Here is a 16,886-nt window from a genome sequence, read left to right as displayed (position 1 = left end):
AGGCAAACGGGCATTTAAAAGAGGGTGTTCCTTCCTCTTAAGTAATTTCCCTGACAAGAGCTAAATTAAACAGCAGGGCCATACAGCCATTACATATGCTAATATGGCCAACTCTATATTTGACACCGAAAATCATCTCCGAAATATTTACGAAAACAAAAGTCCAGGTCACAAAACAATGTACAGCACGATCCCAATTTCATAAAATATTGATTTCCATCTACCCTGGAGATGCAGATTGTTTGGTGGAGTTGTTTTATTGCCTCGTGGTATGTGAAAGCGTGGACTTATTTTGTTTATTCTTTTTACAAGTATATTTTTTTATAAATGAATGGGTGGCTGCCGATTCCCCCGGTGGAGGAAGAGCAGGAGGGGCCGCTACGAGGACTGCAGGAGGAGGAGGTCCAGCCGCTCCCTGCTGCCTGCCGGAGGCGCTTCACCTCTCGGCGGCGGGACTCGGAGAGCTCAGAGGGGCCCGCGGGACGCACCCAGGACGCCGCGAGCCCCACGCGCGGGGAGGGAGGAGGAGGAGGCCGCGCGGCCGGGCGGGGGCGGGTCCACGCTCTGGCGCCGGCCGGCGGGGCCCGGAAGGCGACGGGAAGGAGCCGTGTTGGAGCCATGGCGGCGCCCGGCGCGCTGCTCGTGATGGGCGTCAGCGGCTCCGGAAAGTAGGTCCCGGAGGCCGGGTGCAGGGGCACCTGGTGGGGAGGCGGGCGCCGCCGGTCGGCCGGGCGGGGACCCGGAGGCCCTGGGAGCCCGAGGCACCTGCTTGTCCACCTTCCAACCCGCCCGCCTAAGCCCCGGCCCGGGACCACGGGAGACCTTGGGTCTCTGCTATAAAACCCAGGCTCTGGCCACGCCGGCGGGGTCTGGAGCCCCTTGTAAAGAGGCCGCTAGGGCAGAGTGATTGACAGGTCACCAGCGTGAGGGACGGCGGTTCCACCCCACATCTCAGGAGGCTCTGAATGCCCGGGGTTGGGACATTTTGTCAGACAGAGCCGAAGCCTGCGGAGCCCATGTCCCAGCCTCTTTCAGACATTTGTCGAACTGGGCGGACGGCTGCCCCCTTGTGTGAGTTTCTGGACTTTTCTGACTTGGTTTTGTTCAGTGAACGTGAAGATCTGGTGTCGTTTCCCCCTTTCTTTGATCAGTATTTATCAAGTTAAAATGAAAAGAGACCTTATTAATATGGAGGGTGGCTCCTGGGAGTTTGGAGAGAACTCTAGAAAATATGCAGATTCTACCCAGCCAAGCTGCTGGCCCATTTGGGGAATAGCTTTTGGCTTTCTGATAAAACCGAAATCTGTTGTCTTTTATGAAAAAAACAAAACCAAAAAAAAAAAAAAAAAATCCTACCTACTGTAATATCCAACGACAAGCAGCAAAGACAGAACTTAAGGAAATAGCTTTCTAAGGCCTAACAGTACCCTTCTAGAATTTTCTGAATCACAAACTACCTATTTGGTCAGGAGTGTATTAAAGGCTTTTGTTCCAGGAAGTAAATTATAGCTTTCCAAAATTATCTTGATGTTTTGAGCCTCAAAGACAGGAAATCTTATATTGAAATTGAAATAAAACATAGAGCCCAGGACCCTCAGTAATAAAGTGCATGCCTGGCCTTTGATCCCCAGCCTTTCCCTCCACACCCCCAAAATAAAACAATTTGAAAATCCCTAGCTGTCCTATGATTTGAAGAAACTAGAAAGTTTAAAATTATTGTCATACTGTGATGTAGTGAGATCTGAGTCCTAGGTCTTAGATCTCATGCTGCCTGACTCTATGAACTTGAGCAGAGTGTAAGCCTTGAGCCAGATGAGGGGTGTCTGAATCATGTTATTTACAGCTTACAATGTACTCAGTAACTATTTATTGAGCTCAGTCTTTATGTCAATGACACATAGTAGACAAGACAGATGAAATTCCTGTCCTCAAAAAGTTTAGATTCTAGTATGGCAAAGGATAAATTAAGGACACCTATACAGTGTGTGGGCTGGGGGTGTGGTTCAATGGTAGAGCATTTGCTTAGCATGTGTAAGACGACCCTGGGTTCGGTCCTGGTAAAACACACAAATCTCAGTGTAGGATATGGTGCATTGGATGGGCCTTTTAATTCAGTGGATATATCAAGGGATCATTGCATATCCAAGTCTGGAGTTGAGAAGAAAGGTCTTTTGATGTAAAATGTGGGAATCACTGACACATGGATGTATTTAAAGACATGAGATACTGAGATCACCATAGGAGTATTGAAGTAGAAACTAGCAAAAGACTGAGCCCAGAACACTCTGATGGCCAAAGATCAGAGCCATGTGTCAGATGTTGCTGAGTAATAAAATGACTGAGAATTGATTATTTTTTATCATTAGGATGTAGCAACAGTGAATTCTTTGATGATTTCTTCGAATTCCTCTTAGGGCCCTGCAGGATTTTTAATTATACTTCATAACATTTGGAAAAATAATTGCCATAGCCTAATGGCTTAAGAGAACAATAGTCTCAAAACAGGAAGATTCCATTTAAAATGTTGTCAGGAAGTTTACCTAGTTAATGTTTTTACTGTGTCCACCCCCCACCACCACCAATGTATGAAATCTTTTTCATTTACTGATATGTGTCCCAAGCAGTGCCTGGCAGATAGTAAGTGCTCAGTAAATATTCGCCGACTTGAAGAATAAAAGAATGAACTATTTTAATAGTAGTACTGTTAGTTTTTTATTTTTTCTTTGGTTCTGGGGTTTGAACCCAGGACATTGTACATGCTAGGCAAGCACTCTACCAACTGAGTTATGTCCCCAGCCCAGCTTTCTTTATATTTTGACAGTCTTAGTGAAGTCACCCCCATCTTTGGTGGATCAAGTGGTCCTTTCAAATATGTTTATTCTGTATCCCTTCCCTTTCCTGCTAGTCTGATGTCTTTTAAGTTCCTTATTCCTGATTTAGACCCACTGGGAGACATTTGGGCCATGACATTTTGTTTGTAATGCTTAGATCTGACCAGTCTCCACCAAAGCGGGCACTCACTTTGTCTCATTTCTAGTAGGTCCCTGGTGTGTGTCCAAGAGTCCCCATTTTCTGGTTGAGGAGGTTTGGATGGAGCAGCAGACAGTGGCTTTTCTTTTCCCTTCTATCTTCTTCCTGCCAATCTATACCTGAATCTGCGTAGCTTTCCTTTTAGAATATGAGTGACAGCTGACATGTTCATTCATGGTTAATCTAAGTTGGTCTTAAATGTGATTTCTGTTGTGTACAGCTCTGGCTTCATCAGGCATGGAGTTCACCTGGGTTGGTGATTCACCACCTGCCTGTAGCATTCCACCTCTGTGGAATTCAGTACAGCAAACATAATGGGAAAGGGCTTGTTTCTCCTTCAGTCCTTTGTTTACATCAAGGAGCCAGTCTTGGTTTGATACCAGTGTACCTTTTTTTTTTTTTTAGAGAGAGAGAGAATTTTAATATTTATTTTTTTTTAGTTTTCGGCAGAAACAACATCTTTGTTGGTATGTGGTGCTGAGGATCGAACCCAGGCCGCACGCATGCCAGGCGAGTGCACTACTGCTTGAGCCACATCCCCTGCCCCAGATACCAGTGTACCTTTGACACTCTGTGATACTACTTTAACAAAAGAATGACAAGAGGGCTGGGCATGTGGCTCAAGCTGTAGTGTGCTCACCTGGCATGTGCAGGGCGCTGGGTTCAATCCTCAGCACCACATAAAAATAAAATAAAGATGTTGTGTCCACCGAAACTAAAAAATAAATATTAAAAAATTCTCTCTTTAAAAAAAAAAAAAGAATGACAAGACCCTTGTTGGGCAGAAGTGTCTAACTAGAACTTAGTCACATTGTTTTGTTTTCGTTGAATACATCTTTCTTATTACCTTCTATTTAAAGTGAGCAATGCCTATAAAAGGGAAGAAAAAGGTGTTTCTTTAAAGTACTTAATTTTAAAAGTGAAGTAATTAAATAAAAATAATCAAGTAAGTAATTGTAGGGGTTGGCAAAACTTGAGAGATCGAAAAATAAAATGGTGTAAGGATACAGTAAAAAGAGTCTTTGGGCAACACTTTAAGAACTGAGAGCCAGAAATGACTGGATGCATCACTGTCTGCCAGGCTCCATCCCTCCCCATGGCCCTAGACTGTGAGCCTCAACAGGGCTGAGACCACGTCTCAGAGGTCTCACCATTGGATTGTGGGAACTAGTAGGTGCTCAATATTCACTGATTAAAATACAGGTGAAAGGATAATTATGTACCTCAGGTCCCTTGAGAACACTGAGGATTAGAGGAACAGGCAACTTTCCCAGGATCTCAGACATTTTGTGGCTGAATTGTGGCTATGGACCACACCTCCTTTTTTGAGTTCCTCTGCATTCCCAGCCATGAGCCCTTTTCTCTAGCTCCCACTGCTTTTTAGGGTACAACAGTTGTTATCAGATGTTGTGCACAGAGAGCATTTAACTCCTTTTTTTTTTTTGAAGTTGTAGATGAACATAATACCTTTATTTTATTTATTTTTATGTGGTGCTGGGGGGTCAAACCCAGTGCCTCACACTTCCTAGGCATATGATCTACCACTGAGCTACAACCTCAGCCCTTAACTCCCACTCTTCACAAGTGGTAGTTGTTCTTGAATCATTGACCCATGACCTCTATTTTAAGAGTGTCTTTTTTTGAGGGAAGGGGGTTGGGTAAACAGTGATTGAACTTGGGGGCTCAACTACTGAGCCACATCACTAGCCCTATTTTGTATTTTATTTAGAGACAGGGTCTCACTGAGTTGCTTAGCACCTCGCTTTTGCTGAGGCTGGCTTTGAACCTGCCATCTTCCTGCCTCAGCCTCCTGCACCACTAAGATTACAGATGTGTGCCACCATGCCTGTCCCTTAAGATTGTCTCTTTTAAGCTCCAGTGCTTCTGTATGCCCACTGAACTTTGCATGGATGCAGTTAGAGCTTAAATCCCCCATCAGACTCCTTCCTCCAATTTCCTCAGCAGAATTTTCATCATTTTATTAATTCAGTATTTTCTTTTACAATACAGACCAGAGAACTGATTATTGAAGGGGAAAAAAAACTTCAGAGGTTTAAAGAAATCTGATATATTGCCTTTTGAAAAACAAACAGTGGCAACTGGTTAATTATTTCTTCAAAGGCATTCCTAGAAAGCAGGAAGGACATCACTTTAGCATCACACAGGGATTGGCACTTTAGCACAACTACCCAGACACGAGTTTCCGAGGCATCCTTGTGAGGAAGGAAGTGCTGCACACTTTGAGCGAGGGCAGTAACTGGAACATCTGTGTCCTCTCCACAGATCAACAGTGGGCGCCCTGCTGGCATCCGAGGTAACCTGTTTTAACAACTGTGTGTCCCATTGTGTTCTTGTCCCTTTGCTTTCCCCCCTTTCTTCTGGCCTATGGTGATTTTCAACCAGACACCTCTGCATGGCTTAGGAACCATTGGAGCAAGTCAGTTTTTCTCCTTGATAATTATGAATAGTGGTGAATGAAGGGCGGGGGGCTTTTCTCTGGGAGATGTCCTGGCACCTACAATGGGGAGGAGGGTAACAGTGTTGTTTCCACACTGCCCATTAGTAACATAGCCCTACTGTCTGCCACATACTCTCTTTTCCTTTGTTCTTTAAGCTGGGATGGAAATTCTATGATGCAGATGACTATCATCCAAAGGAAAATCGAATGAAGATGGAGAAAGGGATACCATTGAATGACCAGGTAACTTTGGCTCTCTGTATCCAGCACGCATACTCCACCTGGTATTGAGATCTCTGTCATGCTTAGTATAGTGGAGTTCCTCAGTCATGAGATAACCAGAGGATGGGTGTCCAAAGAGCCAGCTGCATGGTGGGTCCTGCACCTGTTAGCTCTGGCCCTGACCGTCCCTGTAAGCTTAGCACTAGGAGCAGTGTCACCCTCTGCCCCAGCTTGGGAAGGGTCTGCCACAACACCTTGTTGCCAGGTTTTAGTCTGCAGAATGTGGAGCCTCTCTGAGAAGGAAGAGGTCCCCTGTGTCACAAACAAGGGGAAGTTCCTCATTTTCTCCCAGGTCCTATCAGCTAACCACCATCACTAGACTCTGACAACCACCCCAAGGCCAGAGTGATCTTGAAAATTCAGGTGTGGCCATGTCACCCCTGCCTGAGATCCTTTAACGGCTTCCTACTGCCCTCAAAGTCCAGGCCAAACACCTAAATTCCTAAACATGTGCAGGCTGGCCTCCATGCCCACCCGCCTCCAGCTTATTTTAGATGCTGTGAGCCACCCTCTCAGTCCCTCCTGCTACCATGCCCCTCCCTGAAGGACCTTTGTATCCACTTCTGCCAGGAATGCGCTTCCTTTCCTCTTCCCAGAGTTAACCTGCTCTTCCTTCATATCTCAGCTCCCTTACCTCTGCAAAGCCCTCCCTGACCAACCTCTCTGAAGCTTCCATGATGAACTCTCAGAACACCATGTACCTGTTGTCCTTGTCCCAGTCGCACCTCAGCAAATGTTAGTGTGAGAATGTGATTAATCATCTCTACAACTAGACTTTACCCCCAAAAGGGCAGGGACTGTGGATTTATCTGTTAACCATTGTAACCCTAGGCCCTGACACAGAGTAAATGTCAGAAAATATTTATGGCATGTTTTGGAGTGTATGAATGCGTAAATGAATGGCACTGTCCTTTATGCACAGTCACAAGGCTACATCCCAAAGAGTCTTTCTCAAACTGGATTACAAACTCTGGGATTCACCAGCTGAAGGAACAGTAATTCAAGAGAGAGCGAGAGGGCCAGGTCAAGAGCTGGGTCCATCCACACAGCAGCAAGGCACGTCTTACTCCCTGGGCTAAATGTGTCCAAAGGGCAGGAACAAATGGAACTGGCCAAAGACCAACGCTTGTTTTACTTTTCATTGGCCTCAGCTCACCCTCCAATTAAACCATCTCCCTTTGCTCTGCCTTGAAAGGTGACAGTCACAACCATTATTCAAACTGTTCTAGAGAACTCTTTGGCACTTCTCCCTGTTTTGGGAAGTGTCACTTGAGTTTGCAATGGTTCAAGCCTTGAGCCAGCAAAATGATGTTTGCAACATCTGATTTTAGAAGATATGGGACATGGGGCAAGGGAACTATGAAAGAGACACAGGGTAATAATTTAAATAATATTGATATCATACTAGAAATAATAAACAATATAGACAACCTGAACCCAACATCACGCTCATGTGACTTTCAGAAAATGGATTAGCATCTTGGTGCCTTATTTTCTTCCTGTAGATTTAGAATGGTAATAGGACCTATATCAGTGGGTTCTGGGAAGAATTAAATGAAATAATAAGAAAAATGTGTGCAGAATAGTGCCCAAAGCATTCAATAAATATCACTTTTTTATTACTATTTCTAGTGTTACACACAGACACACCATAAACCACAGATCCACACACATAAAGTAAATCATTATTTCAGAGTGTAATTGTGCTGGTATTATTTTGTGTTTCTCTTTGGTGAGTGACATAAAAGGTAACAAAGCAAAGCAACCCAATGAATGGGTTTTTAAAAAATATTTATTTTTTAATTATAGGTGGACACAATACCTTTTATTTTATTTTTATGTGGTGCTGAGAATCAAACCCAAGGCCTCATGCATGCTAGGCGAGCACTCTGCCTCTGAGCTACAATGGATGGGTTTTTTTTTTGTGTGTGTGTGTGTGTTTTTTTTTGTTTTTGTAACAGGGATTAAACCCAGGGGCACTCAACCACTGAGCCACATCCTCAGCCTTGTTTATTTATTTAGATACAGGGTCTCGCTAAATTGCTTAGAGCCTTGCTAAGTTTCTGAGGCTGGCTTTGTACTTGTGTTCCTCCTGCCTCAGCCTCCTGAGCCTCTGAGATTACAGGCGTGCACCTCCACTCCTGGCCTAAACAGATAGGTTTTAAAAATCATTGAACAGGCATCACTGTTGTTTACCAGTGATGCTTGTTCAGTAGGCTCTCTGAATGGGGTAGGTAGAATACAGAAAAGGAATTTGTATGCAGGAGAAAAGCTGTCCCTGCCCTTTTTTTCCAGTGGCCACTAGAAGAAACACAGGTTACAGTGGTGCTCCCTTACACATGGGGAGTACATTCCAAGACCTCAGTAGATGCCTGAAACCATGGGTAGTAGTACCACACTCTGTGTGATGATGTTTTCCTGTGCATGTCTAAGATAAAGTTTAGTTTATAAATTGGGCAAGATAGGAGATTAACAGTAACTAATAACAAAATAGAACAGTTATAACAATATGCTGTAATAAAAGTTATTTAAAACTTGTGAATTTTTATTTATGAGTTACATTTAAAATTTTTAGACCATGGTAAACTGGGTAACTGAACACTTATAAAGTGAAGCCATGGATAAGGAGGAGCTCTGCACTTTCTGAATGTATCCAAGAGCAACTGCAAGTCAGCCATCCATAGAAGCACACCAACCTCAGATACAAGGAGGAAGAACAGCAGGTGTTTTTCATACTTGACAAGAGCTGAGGGAGTCTAGGAGTGAAAGTGTGGGTCACAGCTGTGCTGGCCCTGTGTCCTCTGGTTGCCCTGGTAACTAGTCCTGTGATGCTGTGCTGAGGAGCTGTACCATGTGGATCAAACTACAGTGTCAGAGGCTGAGGTACAGGTTTGACTTGATGAATTCTAGGAGAATTTGGGGATGTTTTATGCTCAGAGAGCTCAGGGCTAAGATCTAAGTTGAACTATCAAGGGCTCCTTGAGGCCATTTAATTGTTAATTAATTAAAATGAAATAAAATGTAAAATCCAGTTCTGGGTTGAACTGGTGGCATTTTATGGCCTCAAGAGCCACATGTGGCTACCCTATTGAACAATAGAGATGTAGAACATTTTCATCATTGCACAGAGCTCCATGGACAGTGACAGCCTGGAAGGATATTCCCCCCAAGCTGTGAAAACTTATTAGAATGATGATGATGGTATCAATAAAGAATTTCAAAGCTCTCAGTCAGTGCATCTCTCTGTGCATCACCGTGCTGTCCCACAGTGATACCCAAGTAGATTTTAAGGTCTGTTTGAAAAAGAGAGCTTTTACAATGGCTCAGGAGGCTGAGGCAGGAGGATCACATGTTCAAAGCCAGATGCAGCAACTTAGTGAGGCCCTAAGGAACTCAACAGGACCCTGCCTCAAAATGAAATATAAAAAAGGGCTGGGGATGTGTCTCAGTGGTTAAGGTTCAATTCCTGGTACAAAAAAAAAAAAAAAAAAAAAAGGAAAAGAGAGCTTTTAAAAATAATAATTCTCCTTACTGTAAATGTAATATTTGTCCCAGTATTAAAAGAAATCTGCAAAGTACCAATTTTTTTTCACAGATATATCACCCTTGGTTTCCTCAAAAATATTTACTAATTGAATTTTGTAGTTTTCCCTTTGTATGTGGAGGGGGGAGGGTGTGTTCTTTATACATGCATCCTTTCCTTTGTGTACTTAATTTCTGTACCAGGTAAAAACCAACCCTTCTCCCCTCCTCCCCTCATACGCTTTCCACCCTTCCTTCCCCTTTCCCCCAACAGAGCTGATACCCTCTACCATCTCTTCCTCTTCTCCAAAGACCCATCACTTCCAGAAGGCACTTTCTCTATTTGTGTCCATCAGGGCACTGAAACTATAGACCAAGGAAACCTGTGGCCTCCTAGTGTTCTGACTTAACTCTTGGAAGGTTTACTGTGCTCCCTCTGAGCCCTGGGCTGGGGGTAGGGGTGCCCCGTGCCTTTCCCATTATTGCATGTGGGGACTATGGAGAGTGACATGACCTTGAACATCAGAACCAGCAGACAGGAATGCAAACCTGAGTTGTTTCCTCCTCTCTTTCCTCTAAGACATTTTTTGTGGGTTTGACCACTTGTTATTTATTATGCTGTCCAAGGTATCTCTTCAGAGGGTACATTGCTCTGGGTATTTGCTTCTCCTTCTGGTCCCAGTTTCTTCATCTGTAACAAGATATAGATCTTTCCCTTTATTCACAGACATCAGGAACATAAATGTGGAGCTCACACATCCAAGTCCTTCCTCCTGCCCCTATAATAAGGTCTGAATTCCTTAGCAGGTCATTTAGATCTTGGCTAGTGAATCAGCATCTCCTTACACCCCCAACTCAGCTCTCCAGACCCTGCTCCCAGAGCTAAGTAGCTGCCTTTTCTTTTCCCCAGTTCTCAGGACACATCTTTATGCTCCTAGTCTCAGCTCACCCCTCCCCTCTGCTTGGCAAGTCCTTCTCCAGTTGAAATCATCCTTATCCTTCAAGATTTGCTCTTCTGGAGGCCTTATCAAAATCCACCACTCTCCATACTCAATGCTCAATTTGGTGCTTTGCTCATTAAACAGTCAGCATTTGTGAAATTAAATCCCAGGGTCTATAAATTCACAAATTAAAACTCTTGAAGATTCAAAGTTAATTTCAACCCTTAAATCATGTTTAAAGTGAAATTGTATTCGTTTTCTTATTTAAATCCCAAAGCAGCTCACTAAATTATATGATACCCATTTTTCAGGTGAAAGAAAGAGAGGCACCAAGAAGTTTAATAACTGGAGAAAAGCCACCCAGCGAAGGGAGTCTCTCTAACCTTAAAGGTCATACTTTTCCTGTTAGGTTAATGACCTTTGATAATTCACTAAATATGTGATTCCCAAGGAGTAAATCCGGGTTGGTTAAATGGAAAGAAAAAGGTTAAGAGTGGTGGGGGATGGGGAGCAGGAAAGATTGAATCCTCATCCTCATGCATGAGGCTTCAAGGCCCTGTCTCCCTACTTTGTTACAGCTTTCTGCTTTAGAAAATATATACGTTTAAAAAAAAAAGCAGCTTATAAAAATGTTATCTTTTTCATCTCCACTAGTCCATAAATGTGGTAGGAAAACGTTGCTAATCACAAGGGAATGCAAGAAAGACAGGAATTTAGAACTGTGTGGTCTAATGGTGCCTTAGAAGTTAACTCAAGGGCTGGGATGTACCTCAGAAGTGTGGCACTTGCTTAGCAACACAGCCCTGGACTAGATCCCTAGCACCAAAAACAAAACAAAGTAACTCAAATTCAGAGTGATCATGTCTAGAGTATGGACCCAGAACAGTGTCTAGGGCCCATTAAACACATAATCCCCACTTGTAAATAAATGAAGGAAAGTGGAAATTCAAATTGGTGCTTCAACTGGCAGCCTCTGCCCAGGAGCAATTTTTCATCACAAAATACTGCACATTTCAGTCAGTCCAGCTCATTCTCCCTGTTTCCTAAAATCCTGGACACCTTCCCTCCTGCTTCCCACCAAGCCCAAGAAAATTCTGTTTTGCAACTATAGTTTTAAATTGCATTTATGGGCTATATTTATGTAGCCCTTCCAACTTTTTTTCCTAGCAGATTCTCTAGAACATCTAGCTTCTGGGAATGATGTCCGTAGAATCTTGATAATAATAAACATTAAATATATATGCTCTTCTCCAAGAGTCTCCAAGAATCTCTCCATATCTCTAATTTCATTAACAGAGTTCTTATGGTCTGCAAATTGGGAGCTGGTAGTCCTCATCATCTTGTTATTGCATCTACAAATGACCACACTTGTTCACTAAAGGCACTTAGACAGGTGTTGGCATAAACTGATGTTTCATTTGTTGAATCCATTTAAGCTACAATGTGTATACATAGCAATAGCTATTGTAATTTAAATAATGGTTTTTATGAATTTTGTAGCTGTTGTCCCTTAGGATATAATTGGTATAAATGACAGAGCTGTTTTCCTTTGATTTCTACCTTGTATGAATTTTGTAGCTATTGCATTTGAACTCCTAAGATCACTGGGTGAAGTATGTTCATGAAAGTAAAGTCTTAGAGGTCTATGATTAGCAAATCTTCCAGGATCCTCAACCCAACTTTAGCACACAATGCTTTGAAAAATTAATTTGTTTGATGAAGAAAAAACATTTATACTACACAGTTTTCTAAGGAGGGTTTATGGTTTGCTGAGCACAGAGTGATGGCCTTGGTAGAATAAACTTTCAGTCACTGAACACTGAATTACTCTGAATAAGAAGTAGGAAAAGCCTGAGCTCTGGGCAGAATCTGGGAGCCAAAGGTACTCGCTCAGAGCTGGGGAGCTGAAAAGGCTCCTCGTGGAAAAGATCAAGAGAAAATTAAAATGACCTAAGGCTTGACCAAAGTCTAAAGCAAAATGAGAAAATCTCAGGTGTTAGAATCAAAGTAGCAAGATTGAACTAAGCTGGAATAACTCCTTCCCCAGGTTTTGAAGCTGCCCAAGGCCAGGAAGGCAGGGCTTTATCTGGTGTCCCTGAAGAGATGGGAGAGGAGGCTGTAAGCCAGTATAAAACACACAGCCCAGATATCTTACTTTATGTTATCTTTACATACTTTGTTATCTTTACATAAAGTAAGATACCCTTAGTTTGATTTGATGGCTGCCTTTGTAATGATTACAAATATTTGCCACCAGTAACAAAATATGGAAAAGAAAACATATTTGTACCCTCTGGACTCAAAAGCAGCAAAGAATCTGGTGTCTCCCCTGGGCCAAGGTGGGAAAAGGCATCCTTGAGAAACCAGAGCCCCACCTAACTCCCAAATGCACACTATAGTGGCATAGAAATACCCAGCTGAAAAAATGATTTAAAAAAACTTTTTCATCTTTATTTTTCATTGCACTATGGCCAATAATCAGGATGTACTCTGGGAAGGAGGAGAGAACCATGTGTAAAAGGATTTCTTTGTGAGACACTACGGTTTGCTGTGTAAACTTCCTCCATTTTCTCTTTAGCAAAAATACAAATTTCTCACAATTTATTTATCTGAAGAGAGTTTTGTTTTGGAAAGTTCAAAGATTGGCATAGGGTATGTGTGAATATCCCTTTGCATTTGAGATATGTAAGGAAAGCAGCAAGAGATGTGTCAGCATACCAGAACAAGGGAAAACATACACCATGGGGATTTTCAGGGATAGATAATTAATGGTGCTTTAAGGCAATTTTTATTGTTATAAAAAGAGTCACTGACACCCAAACCAAGAAAATATTTCTGTGGTTAATGGCCCACTGACTTGGCCCCTCTCCCTGGTATAATGACCTACTTCTCGAAACAACTGGATCTTAACATCTGTGAACATGACATAATTGCTTCTGTACAAACTATACCTGGAAGTCAATTTGTGTCTGTTTTAATTTCAGGACAGGATTCCATGGCTTTGCAATTTGCATGACATTTTACTAAGGTAAGAGACCATAGGGCTTTGGCGTCAGCCAGAAAGTAAAAACTCGCATGAGAAAAGACAGTGGTCACAAGTCACAACCAGGTAATGATAAAGGATCCCAGAAATAGAGTCCACTCCTTTCAAGTAACGAACATGGATATCAACGAGCCATGGACAGCACATGTGTTAGTTGAGCTCTGGGGACAAATCTCCCACCAGCTCCACAATTTCTAGCTGGCAGTCTTGACAGCCATTCAGTTTCCACGCCTGTTTCTTAATCTGTAGAATGGGGATAAATATAGTTCCTACTCACAGATTATTGTGAGAAATAAAATGATGCATGGATTATGTTCTAAAATGACTAATACACAGTAAGTCCTCACAAAATTTTAACTGATGCCACCCTTCTTCTATGAATGTGTAATTACATACACTTCCAAGAGCAGGCTAAATCACACATTAAGTTATGTAATAATTCAAGGACTTGGAAGACAGAAGAAGATGCTATAGCCTATCTTAGCCATTACTTTTTCTGCCCTTTAAGTTGTGACAATCAGGAAAGACTGGGGTCATTTGTAAGTCAACACGTAATTGTCCACCAGGATTGGAGAGACCTGCGTTATCCAGCTCTCTATCATGCCTCTAACAAGATCCTTCCACCTGGGGCCTGACCCCACTGGAAATTCTGGTTGGGACTGGTAAAGGATAAAAGGCAGGAAATGGGTTATGACTTTCTAAGATGTAGTCATATTTTATCAAATTAATACCATCTGGACCATATGAAGTTAGAGTATACTTATGATTAGAAATTCAACTTGCTGTTTTCACACCCTATTGACATGGCTGGGCTTAGGGTTTTACTGTAGAGAACTCCTGCCATGTATTGATGTCAGAGTTTCTTTACTGTAATACTGACCAGTAATCAAAGCAGAAGTGACAATCCTCAGGAGGGCCTAGACCAGACCTCTAGATTGAGAATAAACAAGCTCACACCATGGCTGTGGGGCAGAGCTATGGCCGAGCCTGTAGGTTGGGTTCTCAGCACATTCCAACCAGTGGGTCCCAGTTCAAATTGGCCATGATATCAAAGGAAGGCCCCTTAACTTTCTATCAGATACTCACACCAGCATTTACCCTCACCTCTTAACTCTAGTCACAGCCTAGCCTCAAGATGAATGCCAGCCACACCCTGTAGCCCAGTGGAACATGGTTCACTCTCTTGTGTGGTCTCTGGCCACACAGGTCTCCCCTTACTGGTGCTGAGTTACACTGCCTCTATTTCTGGCTCCAGTTTTCTCCTTGGTACATCCCTGGAAACTTCTCCCATCCTGTTCACCTTGCCCACACAGGAACTGATGCTCTCCTCTGCCCTTTTCTCTAGCTCTGCACTGGCAACTACTCCCACCCTTCACACCATGCTGCAGAATGTGGATGGGGAGAAGCCAGTTGTAGAGTGCAAATCACTAAATGTCCTGCAGAGGACCTGATCCAACCATTTGCACTGCACAGGTGCATGCCAGCAGCCCGTGTCCATACACTGAGGCTGAGCATGTCCTGCATCCATAGGAGCAGTCAGCAACACTGAGCTCTTCTGTATACCAGGCATATCAAGCAATTATTTTCCCTTAGGACAGCTCTATAGCAGTTAATGTGGGTAGTCCCAATTAACAGATGATGAACTGACCCCCCAGGAAGTAAATACTTTTGTCTGAGATTCTTCTGTTGACTAGTGGAAGATCTTTAACCCAAAGCCAGGTATGCCTGATGCTTAACCTGCATTTTCTGACACTTTTCACTGACAGAGAAGTAAAACTGGAGCCCTCTACCTAGAATTAAGACTGATTATTTTAGCTGGGCATGGTGGTACACACCTGTAATCCCAGAAGCTCAGGAAGAAGGAGGATCACTAGTTCAAAGTCAGCCTCAGCAACTTAAGAAGACCCTGTCTCTAACATATTAAAAAGGGCTGGTGGGGGCCGGGGTTGTAGCTCAGAAGTAGAGCGCTTGCCTACCAGGCACTGGGTTTGATCCTCAGCACCACATAAAAATTAAAAAATAAAAATAAAAAACAATCTAAAAACAGAAAACGGCTGGGGATGTGGCTCAGTGGTTAAGCAACCCTGGGTTTAAAAAAAAAAAAAAAGACTGATTATTTTAAATGTCTTCATTATTTAGCCCTCTGCCTCCCTCCCTTCTTTCCTTCCTTTCTTAAACAGAGATGTAACCTCAGGACAGCATGTGGTTCTAGCCTGTTCAGCCTTAAAGAAAACATACAGAGACATCTTAATTCGAGGAAAAAATGGTGCACCTCTGAAGTCTGGGGAGTCGAGAAAGGAAGAAAAGCCAGCTGAGGTGCAGCTCTTGGTGGTCCATCTGAGCGGGTCATTTGAGGTCATCTCTGGACGCTTACACCAAAGAAAAGATCATTTTATGCCGCCTGCATTATTACAGTCCCAGTTTGATACTCTGGAGCCCCCATCACCTCCAGAAAACTTCATCCAAATCAGTGTGGACAAAAGTCTTTCAGAGATTGTTGCTGTAATTATGGAAACTCTGAAAATGAAATGACACACATCAGTGGTCCAGAACAGAATCAGTCATAGATGTGTCCCATTCCAGACCTTGGTCCAGTCTCCTCATCCATGCTGTATTCTAAATGCTTCTTAAGGTTGAACCAACCTTGGTGTGTCAAGATGTACGTGTTTGTAGGAATTTGTGATGTGCTTGGCGTCCTGGGCTGTCACGTAGGGAGAAAAGGAAGGGAACTTTAAAAATCAAGCTTAAATTGAAGTTTAAATTCATCAGTGATGCCATCAAATGACAAGAGGAAATTCTATAATTGATGATAGAAATCATTACTTTGCTTAGAACATTTTCCACTAATGCCTATATTTTATAATAAATGAAACTTGGCTATCCTTGAAATCCCCTGGAAATTCGTCTCTGGAACAGGAATGTGTGCAAAATCGGCCATCTAGTAGCAAGTAATCTCACTCCACACACTGCCTAATCTGTTCACTGTCCTTGAGCTGCAGTTCTAGCAGCAGCTCCTACGTTGGGGTCTCAAAAGGCAATATGGGTAGAACAAGCAAGCCTTGCCGAGCTCTTCAAACAACCTATGCAAATATATCAGCAATACCAAGTTTCTTGCCTTTTAAATAAAATTGTCATTTAATATGATATTGTCTATACTGACCAGCAGCTCTCTGCTGAGCAAGTTGTGTGTTATATATGTGTATAATTTAAACATAGAACACTAAATGCTACTTCAAAGGTAGAGTGGTCAACAAAATCTTTCATGATCATAAAAAGGATCATTTTGGTAGAATGAAGGTTGAAAATAATTACATCAGAGGAAAAAAATGTTTTTCCAAGTAGGGGAGCTGTCAAAATAGTTCAACTTGTAAAGTTCCTAATGTGTACACTTGCAGAGTATGAGAGCTGGGTACAGACTTCCTACTCAGCCCAAAGTGTGCAGCAGTATAGGAATATATGAGGTGTACGATTCCAGGTTTTAGTGTTTGGGAGCACAGCATTAAATGATTCCATGCATGTGATTCTCCCTTACATTTCTATTACTCCATCTCTCTGAGACATTGGGGATGCCTGTTTTGTGCAAGTGTCTTTTGTGCAAATGTCCCTCCCA

The 16,886-nt window shown here is 42.7% G+C and overlaps 1 protein-coding gene across 5 annotated transcripts; it reads left to right on the top strand.

Moving 5' to 3' along the window:
- Positions 1-580: 580 nt before the first annotated feature.
- On the top strand, positions 581-16,368 carry Idnk (IDNK gluconokinase). 5 transcript variants are annotated; one of them, XM_026412480.2, is made up of 5 exons: positions 581-668; positions 5,314-5,344; positions 5,645-5,731; positions 13,218-13,261; positions 15,457-16,368. In XM_026412480.2, exons 1-5 carry the CDS (start codon positions 619-621, stop codon positions 15,806-15,808), a joined length of 564 nt encoding a protein of 187 aa, XP_026268265.2. In that variant the 5' UTR covers positions 581-618; the 3' UTR covers positions 15,809-16,368. The 5 variants fall into 5 exon arrangements, with proteins under 5 accessions (XP_026268265.2, XP_026268270.1, XP_026268266.2 ...); XM_026412482.2 differs by lacking the exon at positions 581-668 and adding an exon at positions 685-1,071; XM_026412485.2 differs by lacking the exon at positions 13,218-13,261 and having other exon boundaries at positions 15,457-15,683.
- The last annotated feature ends 518 nt before the right edge of the window (positions 16,369-16,886 follow it).

This window comes from Urocitellus parryii, chromosome 4 (assembly GCF_045843805.1).
Source record: "Urocitellus parryii isolate mUroPar1 chromosome 4, mUroPar1.hap1, whole genome shotgun sequence".
Classification (NCBI taxonomy): Eukaryota; Metazoa; Chordata; class Mammalia; order Rodentia; family Sciuridae; genus Urocitellus; species Urocitellus parryii.
This window is presented reverse-complemented; position numbering and strand designations above follow the sequence as displayed.